Source organism: Orycteropus afer, unplaced genomic scaffold, assembly GCF_000298275.1.
Source record: "Orycteropus afer afer isolate SDZICR_OR568_19922 unplaced genomic scaffold, OryAfe1.0 scaffold00015, whole genome shotgun sequence".
Taxonomy (NCBI): domain Eukaryota; kingdom Metazoa; phylum Chordata; class Mammalia; order Tubulidentata; family Orycteropodidae; genus Orycteropus; species Orycteropus afer.
In genome coordinates this window covers 8272488-8291413 of record NW_006921602.1, presented here as the reverse complement: position 1 = coordinate 8291413, position 18926 = coordinate 8272488, and the positions used below count along the sequence as shown (strand labels likewise).

Here is an 18926-nt window from a genome sequence, read left to right as displayed (position 1 = left end):
AAGATCTAGGTAGCATGGAAGACTTGCAGGCCTTATTGACATGTTTAGAATACTGTACTCTTTTGAAAGGCACCATTAGAACTTCTCTTTGCTAGAAGTTTTCTATTTTCTTACTTCTTGACCAATTTTTAGGTGCTATGGTGGTGCAGTTCGTAAGACATTCATTCGGCTGCTGACTGAAAGTTCAGCAGTTCAAACCTACCAGCTACTCTGTGGGAAAAAGAAAAGGCAGTCTGCTTCTGTAAAGATTTACAGCCTTGGAAACCCTATGGGACAGTTCTGCTCTGTTCTGTAGGGTTGCTGTGGATTGGAACTGACTCGATGGCAGTGGGTTTGGTTGTTTTGGTTTTAACCAATTGTAGATATTGGAGTCTGGCACAAACTTCTTATCGTCTCTGGCTCAACCGCTTTACCAGTTGAGAAAACAGAAGCCATTTGAGTTGCAGTTTTACCTTGGATTTGCTTCTCATAGGGTAAGAGAAGGAGAAAATTGTATGGAAGATTGGCTTTTCAAAATTTCTGAGAGACAAAATGGAACAGTATATATAAAAAAGAATGCCTTAGAATAATAGAGGTAGTCCTTTTCAATGAAAGTCATAAAATCAACTTCATTGTCTCTAGTAATTCAAGCATACTATAAACCTTTTCAATAAATAACTGTTGTGGGTGGGCTATATGTGTATTCTTTAAATATGTTACATTTTTCATACCTGCAGGTCCATGAAGATCTTTATCAATTAAAGGATAAATTAACAAAATTCCCACTTGAGGGAAAAGGAAAGACTCTAGACATTCAAAATCTTGAAACAGCAATTGAAAGGACTGAAATGGGGTTAAGAGTAAGTAGAACATTAGACATTAAATAAAATTCTGGAAGGAGACAAAGATTCTTCTAAAAGAAAATTGTGGTTCTCATAGGACCCTGTGTAATTCTGTAACAGATGGACTTAGGGGGCCATCATCATCAGCATTTTCATTCTGTTCCTTTACTAATGGTAATGATAATTATTAGCTGACTGTTTTATTTATATCTCAACTCATTCCACAAAGAATTTAAAGGGGATGTTGATAAGGTAAAATTATGAAGTGACAATCCTTAAAATGTGGTTTTAAAAATATAAGAGTTGACTTTTCTCTAATGGTTTAAATATTTTGAGAGTATTCATTTTTATAATATTGTAATCATGTGGGTAAAACTAAAACTACTGATTTGGGAACAGAGGAATAAAGTAGATAGGGATTTCGTCATGACAGATGGATCTAAAGGCTATGGAGAAACCAATCTTAAGACCTGAATAATAATAACTTAGGAAACAAGGATGCATTAGATAATGAGGTCTGTCTTCCAAATAAGGTCCATCTCCATCTGCTAGATCTCTTATGTCAGTGTCTTTGCTCTTGCTTGAGACTTTCAGTCTACGATGTTATCTCAGCTACAGCTCTGAGATTGTGAGAAATGCAGGGTGTTTTGTAGCCTCTTCAGACTGACACGTTGTTGTCCTATATTACCTAGTGGTGAAAGGACTGGACCCAGCTGGAGTCTTTGGATTGGCCATTTTAAAGAATCTGTTACCTAAGGGCCAGATTCTTTCCTCTGATGTTACATGGAGCCTCTATAGGAGAAAGACATTATTCCATGTCAGTATTGCGTAGTAAATTTACCTGGCTAAGCAATTTACTGACTATTATACACAGTTTCATTTGTGAAAAGTGCTACAGGTCACCCAAGCTTTGAATCTCAGTTGTTTATTATGCTTTTTGGGATAAAGTAATTTGGCTTTGAGATGCCTAATGATACCTTAGGCATGTATTAAACACATAGCATGTTGTCTCTTGGCGTAATTACACGATTCAGAGTGTTAACCTAATGAAATGGAGTAAATTTAGCTGAGTATCCTAAGTCCACTATAATGGCCTGAATTTTTACTTTTCCGTAACAGATGCACATTGAGAAGTATTTAAGTGTTGTAAACCACCATGTGTTAACGACTCCTGTTACTGACAAGAGCTTATATTCTCCTCAGGCTTCCAAATGGTAAGTAGAATAGCCATTGTAGAGCCCAAAGTAAATACTATAAAAAATAACTTTTCTCACTCAGGTGAGATGACTGTAAAGGCAGAATTACCTTAGCTTTGTTCATAACTGCTCTACTAATTTCAGTGGAAATTTTACATAAGAAGCTAATGGCAGAATTTGGACTTTAATGATGTTTATTTTGGGGTTGCTTCTAGCAAGTTCTAATGCTTTATACCATGACAGTGATTTCAGGGTCCTAGATTTGAAGCTATTTTGTTCCTCAAAGGAAAGATTTTAATGCACATCAATTTATACAATTCAGATCACATAGTACTTCATTTAGTTTTTAGAATGTCCTACGTGCTTTACTGTAAAGATGATTTTAGCATCCAGTGTAAATAAAACAAAACAAAAATAATAAAACTTGCTTGAAACATTCTTCATGTAGTACAGTAAAACCTGCAAAAGCTGTCATCATCTTTGGCATCCTGAATTAGATCTTCTTTTTGACCCATTTAAGTCAAAAAAGTATTAAATTAGGTTGTACGATGTTCTAGCACATGGCTGGGGCTTTGTGGAATTCGAAAGAAGGTCGCTACCTCAAAGAACTTAGAGTCTAGTGGGACAAACATGCTAGGAGTAGAAGTGTCCGCTCTGCTTTTTTTTTTTTTTTTTTTTGATATTCACTTATGCTTGTTATCATTATCTTCAAAGTACAGTGCATTTCTTTTTACAGGAATCTTTTTAAGACACCTTGCCTACTTTTTTCAGATTTAGTTTAGTTAAAAGTAAATAATATAATCCATAAGCCTACTCCCAGGCACACATCAACTGCAGTATGTTCTAGTGCTCTGAAAGCAGAGGTATCAGTGCTGGGCCCACTGTCCACCCCTTTGTGGTATGGGGCCTCCACTCTCAAGATACCTCCAGAACTGTGGGTGACATGACCATGAGAGGGATCCAGTGACAATCTGCATATGAAACAGTTGTAGTGTGCTGTCAAGTTGGTTCTGACTCCTAGTGACCCTGTATGACAAAGCAGAACTGCCCCATACGCTTTCCTTGGCTGTAATCCTTACTAGAGCAGATCGCCAGGTCTTTGCTGACGTGGAGCCACTGGTGGGTTCAAACTGCCAACTTTTGGGTTAGTACCTGAGTGCTTAACCATTGTGCCATGAAGGTTCCTTTCATATTAAGTGGTAGTATAGAGTAATCTCTTATTATTCATTTCTTATTTGGTATATGTCTTACGTAAATCAGGAAGGGAGTATGTCAGGGTTGTATCCATTCACCATACTTATTCAATCTGTATGCTGAGCAAATAATCTGAGAAACTGGACTTTATGAAGAAGAATGCAACATTAGGAGGAAGACTCATTAACAACCTGCAATATGCAGATGACACAACCTTGCTTTTGAAAGTGAAGATGACTTGAGGCACTTACTGATGAAGATTAAAGACTGCAGTCTGCAGTATAGCTTACATTTTAACATAAAGAAAACAAAAATCCTCACAACTGGACCAATAAGCAGCATCACGATAAATGGAGAAAAGATTGAAGTTGTCATAGATTTCATATTACTTGGTTCCGTAAGCAACATGCCTGGAAGCAGCAGTCAGGATATCAGATGACATATTGCACTGGACAAATCTGCTGCAAAAGACCTCTTTAAAGTGCTGAAGAGCAAAGATGTCTCTTTGAAGACTAAAGTGTGTCTAACCCAAGCCATGGTATTTTCAGTCACCTCATATGCATGTGAAAGCTGGTCAGTGAATTAGGAAGACCGAAGAAGAGTTGATGCTTTTGATTTGTGGTGTTGGTGAAGAATATGGAAAGTACCATGGACTGCCAGAAGAACTAACAAATCTGTCCTGGATGAAGGATAGCCGGAATGCTCCTTGGAGGCAAGAATGGCCATACTTCATCTCACCTACTTTGGTCATGTTGTCAGAAGGGATCATTCCATGGAGAAGGATATCATGCTTGGTAAAGTGGAGAGTTGGTGAAAAAGGGGAAGGCCCTCAACAAGATGTATTGACACAGTGGCTGCAATGTTGGTTTTGGTCATAGCAAAGATTGTAAGGCTGGCACAGAACTGACAGTGTTTCATTCTGTTGTACATAGGATCACTATGAGTCGGAGCTGACTGGATGGCACCTGACAACAACAACATGCTTCACACGTCAAAGAGCCTTGTTCTATATATTGCCTGGGATGTGGGCTGCTTATTTGAGAGACCACAGGTCTAGAGTGATGGTCCTCAATTTCATTCCCCTTCTCTTTCACCAGCTCCCAGATAGGGCCTGGATGTTTCTTCGTCAAAAAAATCTGTGCTTGGAATTCCTGGGACAACTGTGGCTCACTTTTGACCACACAGATGGCTTGCCTCTGTAAGATCAGAAGCCTAATACTGGAATGGGACTAAGCTTGCACTGGGATTGAGTCAGGAGTGGGACCTGGCCATCAGACTGGCAATAATTTCTAATGTCTGTACAAACTGTGAGGCTGATGGAGTGTCAGAGGCCAAAAGCCCTGGGGCAGCAACTTTTTAGGAGCAGGAGGTATGTGATAAGGAATGTAGATCTCTTAGAGTAACCAAGAATCAATTTTCTTCAGATATATGGGGATTCATATTTTGGAAATGTACGAAACTCAGGAGCAATCCTCCCAAATGAGTACTACCCCTGGATACACCTTTAGAAACAATTTGGAACAAAGACACACTCATCGTCCTCATTATCATCAACATGCTGTTCATCATCGTCACCAGGATTTTCATAACACAAAGTTTGCAAAAAACTTTTTTTAACTTATGAAGTATTTACCTTTTGCCTTTTACAGTTGTGGAAACTGAGGCTCAGAGACATTAAGTAAACCAGTCCTGGGTCCCACAGGTGGTCAGTGGTAAAGCCCTGATTCGATTCAGGTCTGATGTCTACAATCTTTTATTCTTCTACCCCACAGCTGCCTGAAAACCAGGAAGCCTAATTTTCACAAAAGATGTTTTTCCTTTTTAGCAAGTATTGCTCAAGGGAAAATTTGGTAGTTTTGTCTAATAGAGACAAAAGCCCAGTAGGTACGTGTGTGATAATATTGGATGCCTGAAAATGCAAGACTTTCCTAGCAGCCATGCAAAAAAAACAATGATAAAGACATTATCAAAATGGCATATTTTCTCCAAAGAGCTCAGAGTGCTTTCACATTGTTTTCAAAATAAGTTTGTGAAATCAAGTAGTGGAGATACTATTATCCCCACTTTGGCAATGATTCTTCTTCAGTGTCAAAGTGTGGTTCTTCCTCTGTCATTGCTGGCTTTCACAGATTTTATTGCTTGTGATATCTGCTCACACTGTTCTTAACGACCATGCTTTGCTTATTGACACTAGGAGGGTGACTACCATCTGTACCAGCACTATCAGAACTGCATAGAAATCTTCATTTATACTCTGTTGTATGGGTATTTGAAAAAAACAAACAAATAAGAACAAAGCAAATAAATACTAGTGAGAAGCAGTGGGAGGAAACAAAGAGGTTTCTGTTAAATGAAAAGTAAAGAATAAGAGGTACATTTTTACTCAATTATTGAAGCACTTTGAATCCACTCTATTCTGGATTGTTACAATGCAGTACACAAATCCAAGTTCTACAGAACATGGTATATTCTTATCACAAAGAGAGATAGGTGAAGCAGTAACAAGATGTTGTTGTTATGTGCCGATGAGTTGGACCCAACTCATAGCGACTCTGGCTCATAGTGACCCCTCATTGGGTTTCCAAGGCGGTATCCCTATGGAAGTAGATTGCCAACCTTCCTTCGGAGGAGTGGCTGGTGGGTTTGAACCGCCAGCCTTCTGGTGAGCAGTCAAGTGCCTTAGGCACTATGCTCCCAGAACTCCCAACAAGATGTTAACATTTGGTAATCTAGGTTAGTATTTGGATATTCTTTCTTTTAATTTTTCTGTGGGTTTGAATTTTTTTTCCAACAAAAATAATTTTAAAAACACATTATAGCCATCTGTTGATCTTTACTAGTTTGGAGCAAAAGAGAAAGAACAAAACTAAAGATTCAACAAAAACACTAGTCTGTAGGACTAACCTGTTGTCTACACGAACCATAGCCGCCTCTATCCTGAGACCAGAACTAGATGATGCCAGGCTACGTCTATCCACCATTTGGATTAGGGCCACAATAGATGGATCCTGATAGAATGGGAGAAAAATGTGGAACAGAACCTCAAATTCTTTGGGAAAAAAAAATTACTGGGCTGATTGAGACTGAAGTACTTCCCAAGACTTTTGTCTTGAGTTATTCTTTAAACCTCGAAGCAAAACTAACCTCTGAGGTCAGTTTTAGTTAAATAACAGATTGGCTCACAAAATAAAGAATATCACTTGTGAGTATTGTGCTGCTTTAAGAAAATCATCTAAATGATACTGTACTTAACAATTACTTTAAAACAAAGATGAGAAGTTAAGGAGGCAGAAAAACGACACTCATGGAAATGGGAAAACCAGAACGGAAATCATGAGGATGTCCGTGCTTCGTGAAGAGCGTAACTGCTATCACGGAACATTTTGTGCAGGAATTGTCAAAAGAAAAACAAAAAACACATCATAAAATAAAAGGAGAAACAACAAACTGGAAGAAACAGTTATAACAGATATAACCAAAAATAGCTAATATTCCTAAGTACAAAGAGATCTTATCAGTTAATAGAAAAAAACTGGACATAGACAAAAGAACACTAGTAGACTACTCATAGAAATGCAAATAACCAGTGACTATGTGAACCATACTTACTGATATGGTGATGGATGAAATACAAATGAACCACAGAGAACTGTTAAGATACACTAGACATGCAAATTAAACGATATACCACTATTTTGTGCTTTACAAATTAGCAAAAAAATAATCCAAATCTGCCATAGTACTCAATGCTGATGAGGATGAGTGAGATGTGAGCAGTATTACACTACCAGTGAGGTATAAATTGACTTGTTAAAGGCAATATTCAACATGGTAGAAGATTTCTTTTTTTTTTTTTTTTTAATTTAGTAGTTGTACCTCTAAGAATCTATCATTGGGATGTAAGCAAACACATAAATGAATTTGTTATGAAGTTCTTCATTTCAGCATTATATATAATAGCAATAATGGAAATATCCTCAATGTCAACAATAAAATAATTATAAAATCCATTATAACATATTCATGTGATAGATTACTATGTAACTATTAAAACTGATATTGTTGAAGAAATGTTAGTGACATGGAAAAATTCTCACAGTATATGTTGAGTGAAAACAAATTGTATCACAATTTTTTATGTGTATGTGTCTAGATCCACATCTAAACACATAATCCATGGAAGTAAAAGAATTCAAAAGAAATACACCAGGAGACTTACCTATGGTTCCTGCTAAGTAAAAATAAAAACCCTAAACATTATATATAAAGCACATAAGAAGACTCTGAAAAGTGGAGAGAAGGTAGATCATCTAAGCACTTGGGACACAAAGAATGACAAAGTGGAGAGTTCCCTGGGTTTCCTTTTGCCTCATACATCCCAGACTTGGAGCTGAAGAACCCAGCGACCCAGAAATGCCAAGAGGGACAGACGAACAAGCCCCAACAAAAACTTGCTCTTTTCTGGCCAAAGGACCAAAAAAGGGTCAGCTTAATAAAACAAACTTTTACACTACACCCATTGTAACCTAACCAAATACTACAGAAAAAACTGGGGACTCACTCCCAGAATAAATAAGGAACTTCAACAAAGCAATCATAAGAAAGGAAAGCCAATAAACAGATGTACGGAAGACTTGACTAGACACTTTGCAAGAGAAAAGATAGGACTGTTCAATAAACCGTGTGCCGTGAAAAGATGCTCCACAGCATTAAATGTCAGGAAATGCAAATTAAAACCTCAATAATACACTATTTCACATCCACAAGGGCTAAAATTAAAAAAGACTGACCACACACCAAATGGTGGCAAAGATGTGTTACAACTGGTACTCTCATACATTACTACTACGTGTGGAGAACCTGCTAAAAAGTGGTTCAACCACTTTGGCAGACAGTTTTTCATTAAGTTAATCATATGCCTATTCTATAGCCCAGCAATTTCACAAAAAGATTTGTACAATAGTGTTAATAGCTTTATTCATAATAACTAAAAAATTAGGGAAAAAACAAATATCAGTAGAGAATAGATAAAGTAATTTGTAGTATATCATACTACTACTGTTTCAAACAGTTCAAAGATACATATAATAATTACACATATATATAGAGAAAGAAAGGGTCAAGCAAATGTAAAATGTTAAAATTTGTATGAAGGGTACAGGAATTTTTCTACTATTCTTGCAATGTATTTTCTAAGTCTGAAATCATGTCAAAATACAAAAGTAAAAAACTGTTGATAAAAAGCTGAATAGTGGTTGCTTATGGGAGGTGGAGATTGACTAGAAGTGGTCACGGTTGAATTTTCTGAGGGTAATGAAAATGCTCTGTATCTCATTACAGGATACACTTAAGAGCCTTGCATTTCACTTTATGTAAATTTTATCTTAATTTTGAAAAATAGTCAGTTAGGCAAAAGCCCAGTGCAAGTAAAGGCTGGGCATGGGGCGGAAACTGGCAAAGCATGTTTAAGAAGTGTGATGGAGTCCATATTAAGTGTTCACCTCACCATTTCCTCTTCCTGGGCACTTGGAAGTCTGTATTTCTCAACCTCCCTAAAAGTTAGATTGGGTATCATGTGTCCAAAGGCTTTCTGGCCTATGAAATATGAGTGGAAGTAAGGTAACCCACTTCCAGGCCCATGCCCTTAACATTTTCCTGTGATATCATTCAGCCATTGTTCCTTTGAGCAAGTAACTCCCCTGGGCATTGCTACCAGAAAGAGGTCCCAGAGGCCCCTCTGGAGGACTCAATGAACTGCAACACGAGTGAAGAAAAAATATATATTAGGTTTATAAAGATGATAGATTGTGCATAATAGTGTTGGTTAATGCTGGTAAAGTTTGCTATTAAATTGCATTTTCAGATCATTACTATTCCATCTACAACTTATGTTATTAAAGTGTAAATATGTGCACAAGTTATGAGATCTCTGAATTCTAAGTGCGAAACTAAGGACAGAGGATTCAGCGGGGGTTGATTTGAACAAGATTTCAGAACAATAGCTTTAAGATGGAAAACAAAAAAGAATACATTTTCAAGAAAAGCAAAGTGAGGTTTTTCAAGAAAAGCAAAGTGAGGTTCTCCAGGGGTGAGGGCACATACAGTTGTGTGGAAAGCCTCTTATAGGTGCCACTGGAAGTTTCAATACTCCATACTTGCCTATAGTGTTTTTATGAAAATGAATGTACAACCCGTGAAAAACTGAACAACAACTCAGCAATGTTTTCTTCACTTGAAATCTAATCCTAAAAGCATAAACCTATCTGGCAGAACAAGGCAACTTTCTAAGAACAACAAATCTTTTGTGTATATGATGCTATTTTTTATCACCAGGAGGGGAAAAACTAAATAACATTTATGGCTAAGGCTCTTTCTGCAGAATACTCATCATATTGGTGGTGGTGGTGTTAGGTGCCATCAAATCAGTTCTGATTGATAGCGACCCTATGAACAACACTGTGCAACACTGCCTAGTCCTGCTCCAACCTCACAATCAGTACTGTGTTTGACAAGCCCACTGATGCAGCCACTGTGTCAATACATCTTGTTGAGGGTCTTCCTCTTTTTCACTGACCCTCTACATTTCCTTCTCCAGGAACTTGTCCCTCATGTGACATATCCGAAGTACGTGAGCTGAAGTCTCACCATCCTTGTTTCTAAGGAACTTTCTGGCTTTACTTCTTCCAGGACTGATTTGTTCATTCTTCTGGCATCCGTGGTATATTCAATATTCTTTGCCAATGCCAAAATTCAAATACATCAGTTCCATGGTCTTCCTTATTCATTATCCAGTTTCTGCACGCATATAAGATGATTGAAAAGACCATGACTTGAGTCAGACACATCTTAGTCCTCAAAGTGACATATTTGCTTTTTAACACCTTAAAGAGGTCTTTTGCAGCAGATTTGCCCAATGCAATACAATGTTTGATTTCTTGGCTGCTGTTTTTATGGGTGGGAGCTCTGGTAGCAGAGTGCCTAAGGCACTTGACTGCTAACCAGAAGGTTGGTGGTTCAAACCTACCAGCCACTCCTCGGAAGGAAGGTTGGGCAATCCTACTTCCGTAGTGATACTGCCTCGGCAACCCAAGGAGGGGTTGCTATGAGTCGGGTCTGACTCAATGGCACATAACAACAACAACAACAAGCTTTTAGGGTGTTGATTGTAGAACAAGTAAAATGAAATTCTTGACAACTTCAGTATTTTATTTTTTTATGATGACGTTGCTTATTGGTTCAGTTGTGAAGATTTTTGTTTTCTTTATATTGGGGTGTAATCCATACTGAAAGCTGTAGTCTTTGATCTTCATCAATAAGAGCTTTAAGTCCTTTTCACTTTCAGCAAGCAGAGTTGCGTCATCTGTGTATTGCAGGTTGTTAATGAGTCTTCCTCCAATTCCATGCCATTTTCTTCATATAGTCCAGCTTCTCAAATTATTTGCTTAACACACAGATTGAATTAAGTATGGTGAAAGAGTACACCCTTTGCACACACCTTTACTGGTTTTAAATCACACAGTATCCTCTTGTTCTGTTGGAATGACCACCTCTTGCATTATTACACAGAACTGTCTCTTGCTACTAGACTATAATCTCCTTGATGGCAGAGATGACAAGTTTTGCCCATGCCCAGAGCACAAGAGACACCTAATAAATACCTGTGGAATGGAAGATGAACGAATGCCTGCCCTCCCTTCCTCTGAGTCTTCAGGAGCCTGGAGAAAAGGGGCAGTGGAAATGCCTGCCCCTCTTTATTTGATTTTTATCATTCTTTATCCAGCATCAGTATACTTCCTGATATAGCAGCTGCTCAACAAAATATTATTGAATAATTGATATTTAAATCTGACAAAGAAAGTACCAAAAATAACCACAGATCAATTCTACTTACTAATTATGCAGTTGAAATCATATATATTAGTAGAATAATGCATGAAAAACAAGAAAGCTTCATTTCATGAATATAAGAAGTTCTGCTAAGAGGAACTGTATTACTATAACTTGCTGTATTAGTAAGTTAAAAAAGAATGTAATTATCTCCATCAGTGATGAATAGGCATTTAGTAAAATTCAACATCTATTGCAGATTTTTTAAATTACTTGAGTTTCCTAAGGTTGAACAGCTGAAAAATGATGGATTGGAGCTCTCATACACTGCTGGGGGACTGTAAAATGGTACAACTACTGTGGAAAATTGTATGGCATCTCCTTAAAAAGTTGGAAATAGAAATGCCATTTGATCCAGCAATCCCAATACTAGGAATATATCCTAGAAGTAAGATCCAGGACATAGATAGATGCACACCTGTGTTCATCACAGCACTATTTATAATAGCAAAGAAATGGAAACAACCTAACTGCCCATCAGCAGATGAATGGATAACCAAACTATGATACATACACACAATGGAAAGAATACTGTGCAGCATTAAGGAATAATGAAGAATCAGCAAATCACCTCATAATGTGGATAAACTTGGAAGACATCATGCTGAGTGAAATAAAGTCAGTCACAGAAAGACAAATATTGTATGAGTCCATTATTATAAAAAGCCAAGGAAAAGTTTATGCAGGGAAGGAAATTTTCTTTACTGGTTGCCAGGGATGGGAGGAGAAGGAAGGGAGTGAAAATAGATGGTTAAAAGACAGGTTTGATATGGATGAAGGGAAAAGCAATATATCAAAAACATGTGACTGGCACAATGTTACTAAGGAAAAGGAAGATGGAGAGGTGCACAAGAGGTACAGACAATAAAAGCAAATACTATTGCATATACAATATTGCATTATGAGTAACAGCAAACACTAATCTACAGGTGATTATATAGATAGACAGGAAAGATCAGGTATGGATAGGCAAATGGGAATGTACCCATGGCAATACATAGGTTTGACAGATAATATTCCTACATATGTTTGTATGTGCTATGAAAATATCCATATGCAGTTGAAACATAACAGGAGCCAAAGTTAGGATAACTTCTTAGCTACAACTAAGCACCTTGAGGAAGTGAGTTGCTAGACCTGCAGGTTGGGGACCATGGTTGTGGGGGACATCAATATCAATTGGCACAATATGGTATATAAAAATGTTGTTCTGCATCTTACTTTGGTGAGTAGCCACTGGGGTTTTGAAAGCTTGCAAGTGGCCATCTAACATGCAGCTATTGGTCTCTTCTTGTCCAGAGCAAAGAAGAGTGAAAATAATCAAAGATGCATGGAAATAGTTAGTCCAAAGAACTAATGGCTCGTAACAACCTCAGCCTATATGTCCCTGAGATCAGAGGAACTAGATGGTACCCAGCTACCAATGCCAACTACTTGGAAAGGAATCAAATTGGAGATCCTGGATAAAGTGGGAGAAAAGCATGGAATAAAACTAAAAATCATAAGAAAGACCAGGCTGATGGACCTCATAGAGACTGGTGAAGCTCCTTAGACTGACCCTGAGTCACACTTCAAATGTAGAATTGAACTCATTCCCGTGACTTAACTCTCAGCCAGATGATGGATAGGCCTACAAGCTCAACACATATTCCAGGGAGATGTACTTGTTAGAACAATCTACCATGGGAGATCAGAAGGGCAGCATTTGCACAGAGAGAAAGGGGATCAGGACTGCAAAGGCAAGAAGGACACAGGGAAAGGGTAACCACTGGGAAGAGGGAAGAGAGCTATTCCACTGTGAGGAGTGTAACCAGTGCAACAAAATAAAATGTGTATGGACTGTTGAATGTAAAACAAATCTGCTTTGCAAAATTTCACCCAAATCATAGTAAAAAGTTACCCTATTCCCCCACCTCAAAATGGTGGAGCTGGGATTCAAATCCAGTACTCTTAACTATCAAGCCATAGTCATATAATTAAACTTTTTCTATCAAGAAATAGCACAATTAAAAAAAAAAAAGAAATAGCACAATTATTTTATGACTACTTTATGTGACTGAGTGGCAACTAACAACAAAATTATGTGGTACTTAACACATGAAAGAAAAATAAAATGTGTTATGTGTTAAAATGATCAAATATATCCTTTGAAAAATGTGTGAGTAGGAGGAAGGATAAAAAAGGTCCAGGGTTTAGCCCAGATTCACAATTCAAAACAGAAACCAAAAAATCATATATCCACTCTGTTGGAAAAGAATTTGACACTACCAAATGTTGGAGAAGATTTGAAGTAATGGGAATTTGGAGTAATGGTGGGAGTGTCATTGGTATACTCATTTTGGAGATGTGCTCCTTATGATAGAGTAGTCCATACTGAAGATGCATATAGTTGTTGACCCACCAATTTCAGTGCTAGGTGTATTCCTTAGAGCAACACTGTCTAGTAGAACTTAATGAAGTGATGGAAATGTTCTATATATCTGTACAGAGGCTCTTGAGCATTTGAAATATAGCTAGTATGACTAAGGAAGTGAGTTTTAATTTTATTTAATCTTGCTATGAGTCGGGTCTGACTTGACGGCACATAACAACAACAAGTTTTTATGGGTGTTGATTGTAGAACAAGTAAAATGAAATTCTGGACAACTTCAGTATTTTATTTTTTTATGATGACGTTGCTTTATTCACATGTGCCAGTGGCTCCAATTTGGATAGTGCAACCCTAGAAAAATTCATGCACATGTGCACCATAAGATCCTTGATTGTTTATGGTAGCATTGTTTTTAATGACAAAAAACAGGAACCAACCTAAATCCCCATTTTGTGTAGAATTGATAAATTATGGTCTGGTCATGTAATATGTTGGCACAATGTTGTTGTTTGCCATTGAGTTGGACCTGACTCATAGCGACCCCTCCTTGGGTTTCTGAGGCAGTATCACTACGGAAGTAGATTGCCCCATCTTCCTTCTGAGGAGTGGCTGGTGGGTTTGAACCACCAGCCTTCTGGTTAGCAGTCAAGTGTTTTAGCCACTATGCTACCAGAGCTCCCATTGGCACAATAGCAATTAATATATATCATATAGTATGTTAGTAGGTACCCTGGTAGTGTTGTGATTAAGCATCTGACTGTTAACCTATAGGTTGGCAGTTGAAACTCACCAGCTGCTCTATAGGAGAAAGACCTGGCCATCTGTTCCTATAAATAATATAACCTTAGAAGCTCTTTAGAGCAGTTCTACTCTGTCCTATAATGTCGCTATGAGTTGGAATTCACCTGATGGCAATGGTTTAGAATATTATATACATCAATGTATATGCACAAACCACACAACATAGATGAATCTCACAAAGGTAATGCTGAGTGAAAGACTTAAGACATGAACATGTTTCAGCATTTTAAAATTCATAGAGAATTGAAAAAATGAGCAAAACTGTATTGTCTAGGGATGGATGAACCAGGAAATTATTTTCACAAGGGTCTGGATACTGGCTAACTTTAGCAGAGAGGGAGGATATATTTTAGAGAGAGGAACATGACAAGGGTGCTTCTGGGGTGCTAGAAATGTTCTGCTTAACTTGTGTGGTGGTGTGTATTATTATTATCCAAAATATAAACATATGTCTTATCCACTGGTCTGTAGATGTATTTCACAATAAAAAAGGAAAATGTATGATAATATATAAGTACACTCCTAGGATGTGTTTGTTTTTACTGTCTTTATTCTCTTACAATAATGCTAAGTGAAAGTCATATATTACCTACCCACAGCTTCCAAGCACCAACCAAAGTTAGGATTTCTTTCATTTGTTTAAGCACTCCAGAACTCCTAAGCTGGCATGGCTCACTTCTCCTTACCAAAAAAACAAACCAAATTCGCTGCCGTGGAGTTGGATCTGGCTCATAGCGACTCCTCCTTGGGTTTCTGAGGCAGTACCACTATGGACGTAGATTGCCCAACCTCCAGAGGAGTGGCTGGTGGTTAGCAGTCAAATGCCTTAGGCACTACGCCACCAGAGCTCCTAAACCAAACTCATTGCCATTAGACTCCTCATGAATTTCACTAAAACTCAAAGCCAAGCTGTATGGACACTAGCAAGTGGCAGTTTCAGATGTATTTTGACAACTCTCTCCTTTTTAAAGTTGTTTAAATGTTTTGACCCCGTTAATTACTCCCATTAAGGAGCTCATGTGGCACAGTGCCTAAGGCATTTGACAGCTAACCAGAAGGTTAGTGGTTCAAACCAACCAGCCACTGGAAGGAAGACAGGGCAATCTACTTCTGTAAAGATTTACCAGCTTGGAAACCCAATGGGGGTCACTATGAGTCAGAGTCAATTCAGTGACAGTGGGTTTGGTTTGGTTTATTGCTCCATTTGGGGCAGCAATTGTATGTTATGGTGGCATATGGTCATTATTCTGTTACTTCATTTATGATAGGTTCAATGGGAAAGTCCTTTTATATTTTCTGATACAAATAATAAATATCAAGCAAACAGTTTCTGGACAAGAGGAATTTTGACAGACTTGGAAACATATGTTTTTCCTACTATATCTATGCTTTTGATGGTGCTAATTTTTCAGAATACTATCTGTTACCCAAAAGAGTGAAGAAAATATAATTAAATACTTAGAATTTGTGTTTCACTGAGGGGTTGCCAGAAGTATAGTTTATATATATCTGTGTAAATACACACACATACTCACTCTCCCTCTCACATGCATACCTGCACATACACACCCACATACTCTTCCTCCACACACTCACATACATATACAAACACTGTCACATGCACATAAACACTCATATTCACATACACACACACACACACACATGAATCCACTGGTATTCATACATACAGGATATTTGCATCCTCTGTAAAAGATGTATCCCTGTATATTTGAAAACTTATTTAAAACTTAGATATTATATGATTTGGCCTAACAAAGGTTGGCTGGAATTTCTATTTCCTGCAGAAAGGGTATCATCACCATGGGGACAATAGCATAAACAGTTGTTTGCAAATTGCTCGGTCAGTCAACTTTGAAATTAAGTGGTTTTTGGCAAATGTTTAAATTATGGAAAATTTATATAATTCCACATCTTGTGCATAAAATTTACTTTATCAGTATTTAAATTGCTATTTTAAACTTACCTAATTCAAATTGAGGAAATGCAACTATTCTATCATTGTATTTGCAAGGCAAAACACCAATGCTATTAATAGTGATTGTGACTGAGTGGTGGGACTATTAGGTGCCATCGAGTAGCTTCTGACTTCTAGCAACACCATGTACAACAGAATGAAACACTGTCTGGTCCTGCACCATCCTCACAACGCTTGCTATGTTCAAACCCATTGTTGCAGCCACTGTGGAAATCCATCTCATGAGGGTCTTCCTCTTTTCACTGACCCTCTACTTTACCAAACATGTATCTTTCTCCAGAGACTGATCCCCAGTGGGATTGCTTTACCAAACATGATGTCCATCTCTAGGAACTGGTCCCTGGTGAGACTAGAGATGATTTTTTTCTTTAGAATTTTAATTTCTTCAGTCATTTTCTAAATTATTTAGAGAATACATGTACTACTATGATAATAAATAAAAGATATTAATAAAAGCTAGGCTAGTTGGAAAAAAAAAAAAAAAAGCTAGGCTAGTTGACACCAGCAGTGTCACCCATGGTGGACAAGGTTTCAGTGGAGCTTCCAGACTAAGACAGACTCAGAAGAAGGAAGGGGCCATCCACTTCTCAAAGAATTGGCCAGTGAAAACCTTATGAGTAGTAGTGAAACACTGTCTGACATATTGGTGGAAAACTTTATGAATAACCCTGAAACATTGTTCAATATAGTGCTGGAAGATGAACCCCTCAAGTTGGAAGGCACTCAAAATATGACTGAGGAAGAGCTGCCTCCTCAGAGTAGAGCTGACCTTAACGATGTGGATAGAGTAAAGCTTTCAGGACCTCTGTTTGCTGATGTGACACGACTCAAAAGGGCAAGAAACAGCTGCAAACATCCGTTAATAATTGGAAGATGGAATGTGTGAAGTATAAATCTAGGAAAATTGGAAGTTGTCAAAAATGAAATGGAATGCATAAAGATTGATATCCTAGACATTAGTGAGCTGAAATGGACAGGTTTGGGCCATTTTGAATCAGACAACCATTTGATCTACTATACTAGGAATGACAAATTGAGGAGGAATGACATGGCATTCATCATCACAAAGAATGTTTCAATATCTATCCTGAAGTGCAATGCTGTCAGTGAAAGGATAATATCCATGCACCTCCAAGGAAGACCAGTAAATACTACTACTATTCAAATTTATGCATCAACCACCAAAGCCAAAGACAAGGAAATTGAAGATTTTTACCAACTTCTGCAGTCTGAAATTGACCAAACATGCAATCAAGATGTGCTGATTATCACTGGTAATTGGTATGCAAAAGTTGGAAACAAAGAAGAGTCAATGGTAGTTGGAAAATATGGTCTTGGTGATAGAAATAACACTGGAGATTGCATGATAGAATTTTGCAAGACCAAGAGCTTATTCATTACAGATGCCTTTTTTTCAACAATACAAATGACAGCTATACATGTGGACTTTGCCAGATGGGGTACACAGGAGTCAGATCAACTACATCTGTGAAAAGAGGCTATGGAGAAGCTCAATCTCTTCAGCCAAAACAAGGCCAAGAGCTGACTGTGGAACAGACCATCAGTTGCTCATATGCAAGTTCAAGTTGAAGCTGAAGACAATTAAAACAAGTCCATGAAAGCCAAAGTATGACCTTGATTATATCTCTTCAGAATTTAGAGACCACCTAAAGAATAGATTTGATGCATTGAATACCAATGACTGAAAACCAGAGGAATTGTGGGATGACATCAAGAACATCATCCAACCGGGCCTGCCGACTCAGGACCATGGTATTGGGAGACACCAGGCTCAACTGGCACAACATGGTACATAAAAATCTTGTTCCACCACCTACTTTGGTGAGTAGCGATTGGGGTCTTAAAAGCTTTTGAGTGGGCATCTAATATGCATGTAATGGTCTCCTCTTGTCTGAAATGAAGAAGAGTGAAGAAAATCAAGGGCATTTGAAAACAATTAGTCCAAGGATATGATGGAACTCGAGACCAGAAGAACTAGTTGATGCCTGGTTACCAATGCCAACCACTCAGGAAGGGATCAAAACTGGAAATTCTGGATAGAGTGGGAGGAAAAATGTGGAACAAAATTCAAAAACACAATAACAACCAGAATTAGTAGTTGGATGGAGTCAGGTGGGATCCCCAAGATTATGGCCCTGGGGTAAACTTTGGATCAGGGATAGGACTCACTCCCAAGGACTGGCTTTTAGCTCAGCAGTAGAAAGACAAACATGCAGGACACCCAACCCAGGGCAATTCACCCACCCACTCTATGGAGATACACCTCTTAGGGCAATCAACCGTGGGGCACCAGAGGGGCAGCATTCACATGGAGGGAGAGTTGGACAGACAGGAGTGCATAATTAAGAAGGGCACAGGGTGGGGGTGTCCACAGGGAAGCAAGAGGAGGAAAGTGGGTTAGGGTTGGAGATGGTAATCAGGGAGTGAAACCAAATGTACACGAACTGTTGAATGTAAAATAAATTCTGCTCTGTAAATTGCACCCAAAGTACAATAAATAAATAAATAAAACCTTATTCTGATTTGCATTGCTTAATTTATAGCTTATAGCTTTATAAAAGGAGCTCTGGTAGCATAGTGCCTAAGGCACTTGACTGCTAACCAGAAGGCTGGCGGTTCAAACCCACCAGCCACTCCTC

General features: G+C 38.1%; 1 protein-coding gene across 1 annotated transcript in view; it reads left to right on the top strand.

The window, feature by feature from the left end:
* Positions 1-18926, top strand: part of IQCH (IQ motif containing H) — a 379945-nt gene that overhangs the window by 4081 nt on the left and 356938 nt on the right. The window contains exons 2-3 of the mRNA XM_042783268.1: positions 717-839; positions 1941-2035. Of these exons, the coding sequence (XP_042639202.1) occupies positions 828-839; positions 1941-2035 (107 nt within the window). The 5' untranslated portion in view covers positions 717-827. The remainder of the gene's footprint in view (positions 1-716; positions 840-1940; positions 2036-18926) is intronic.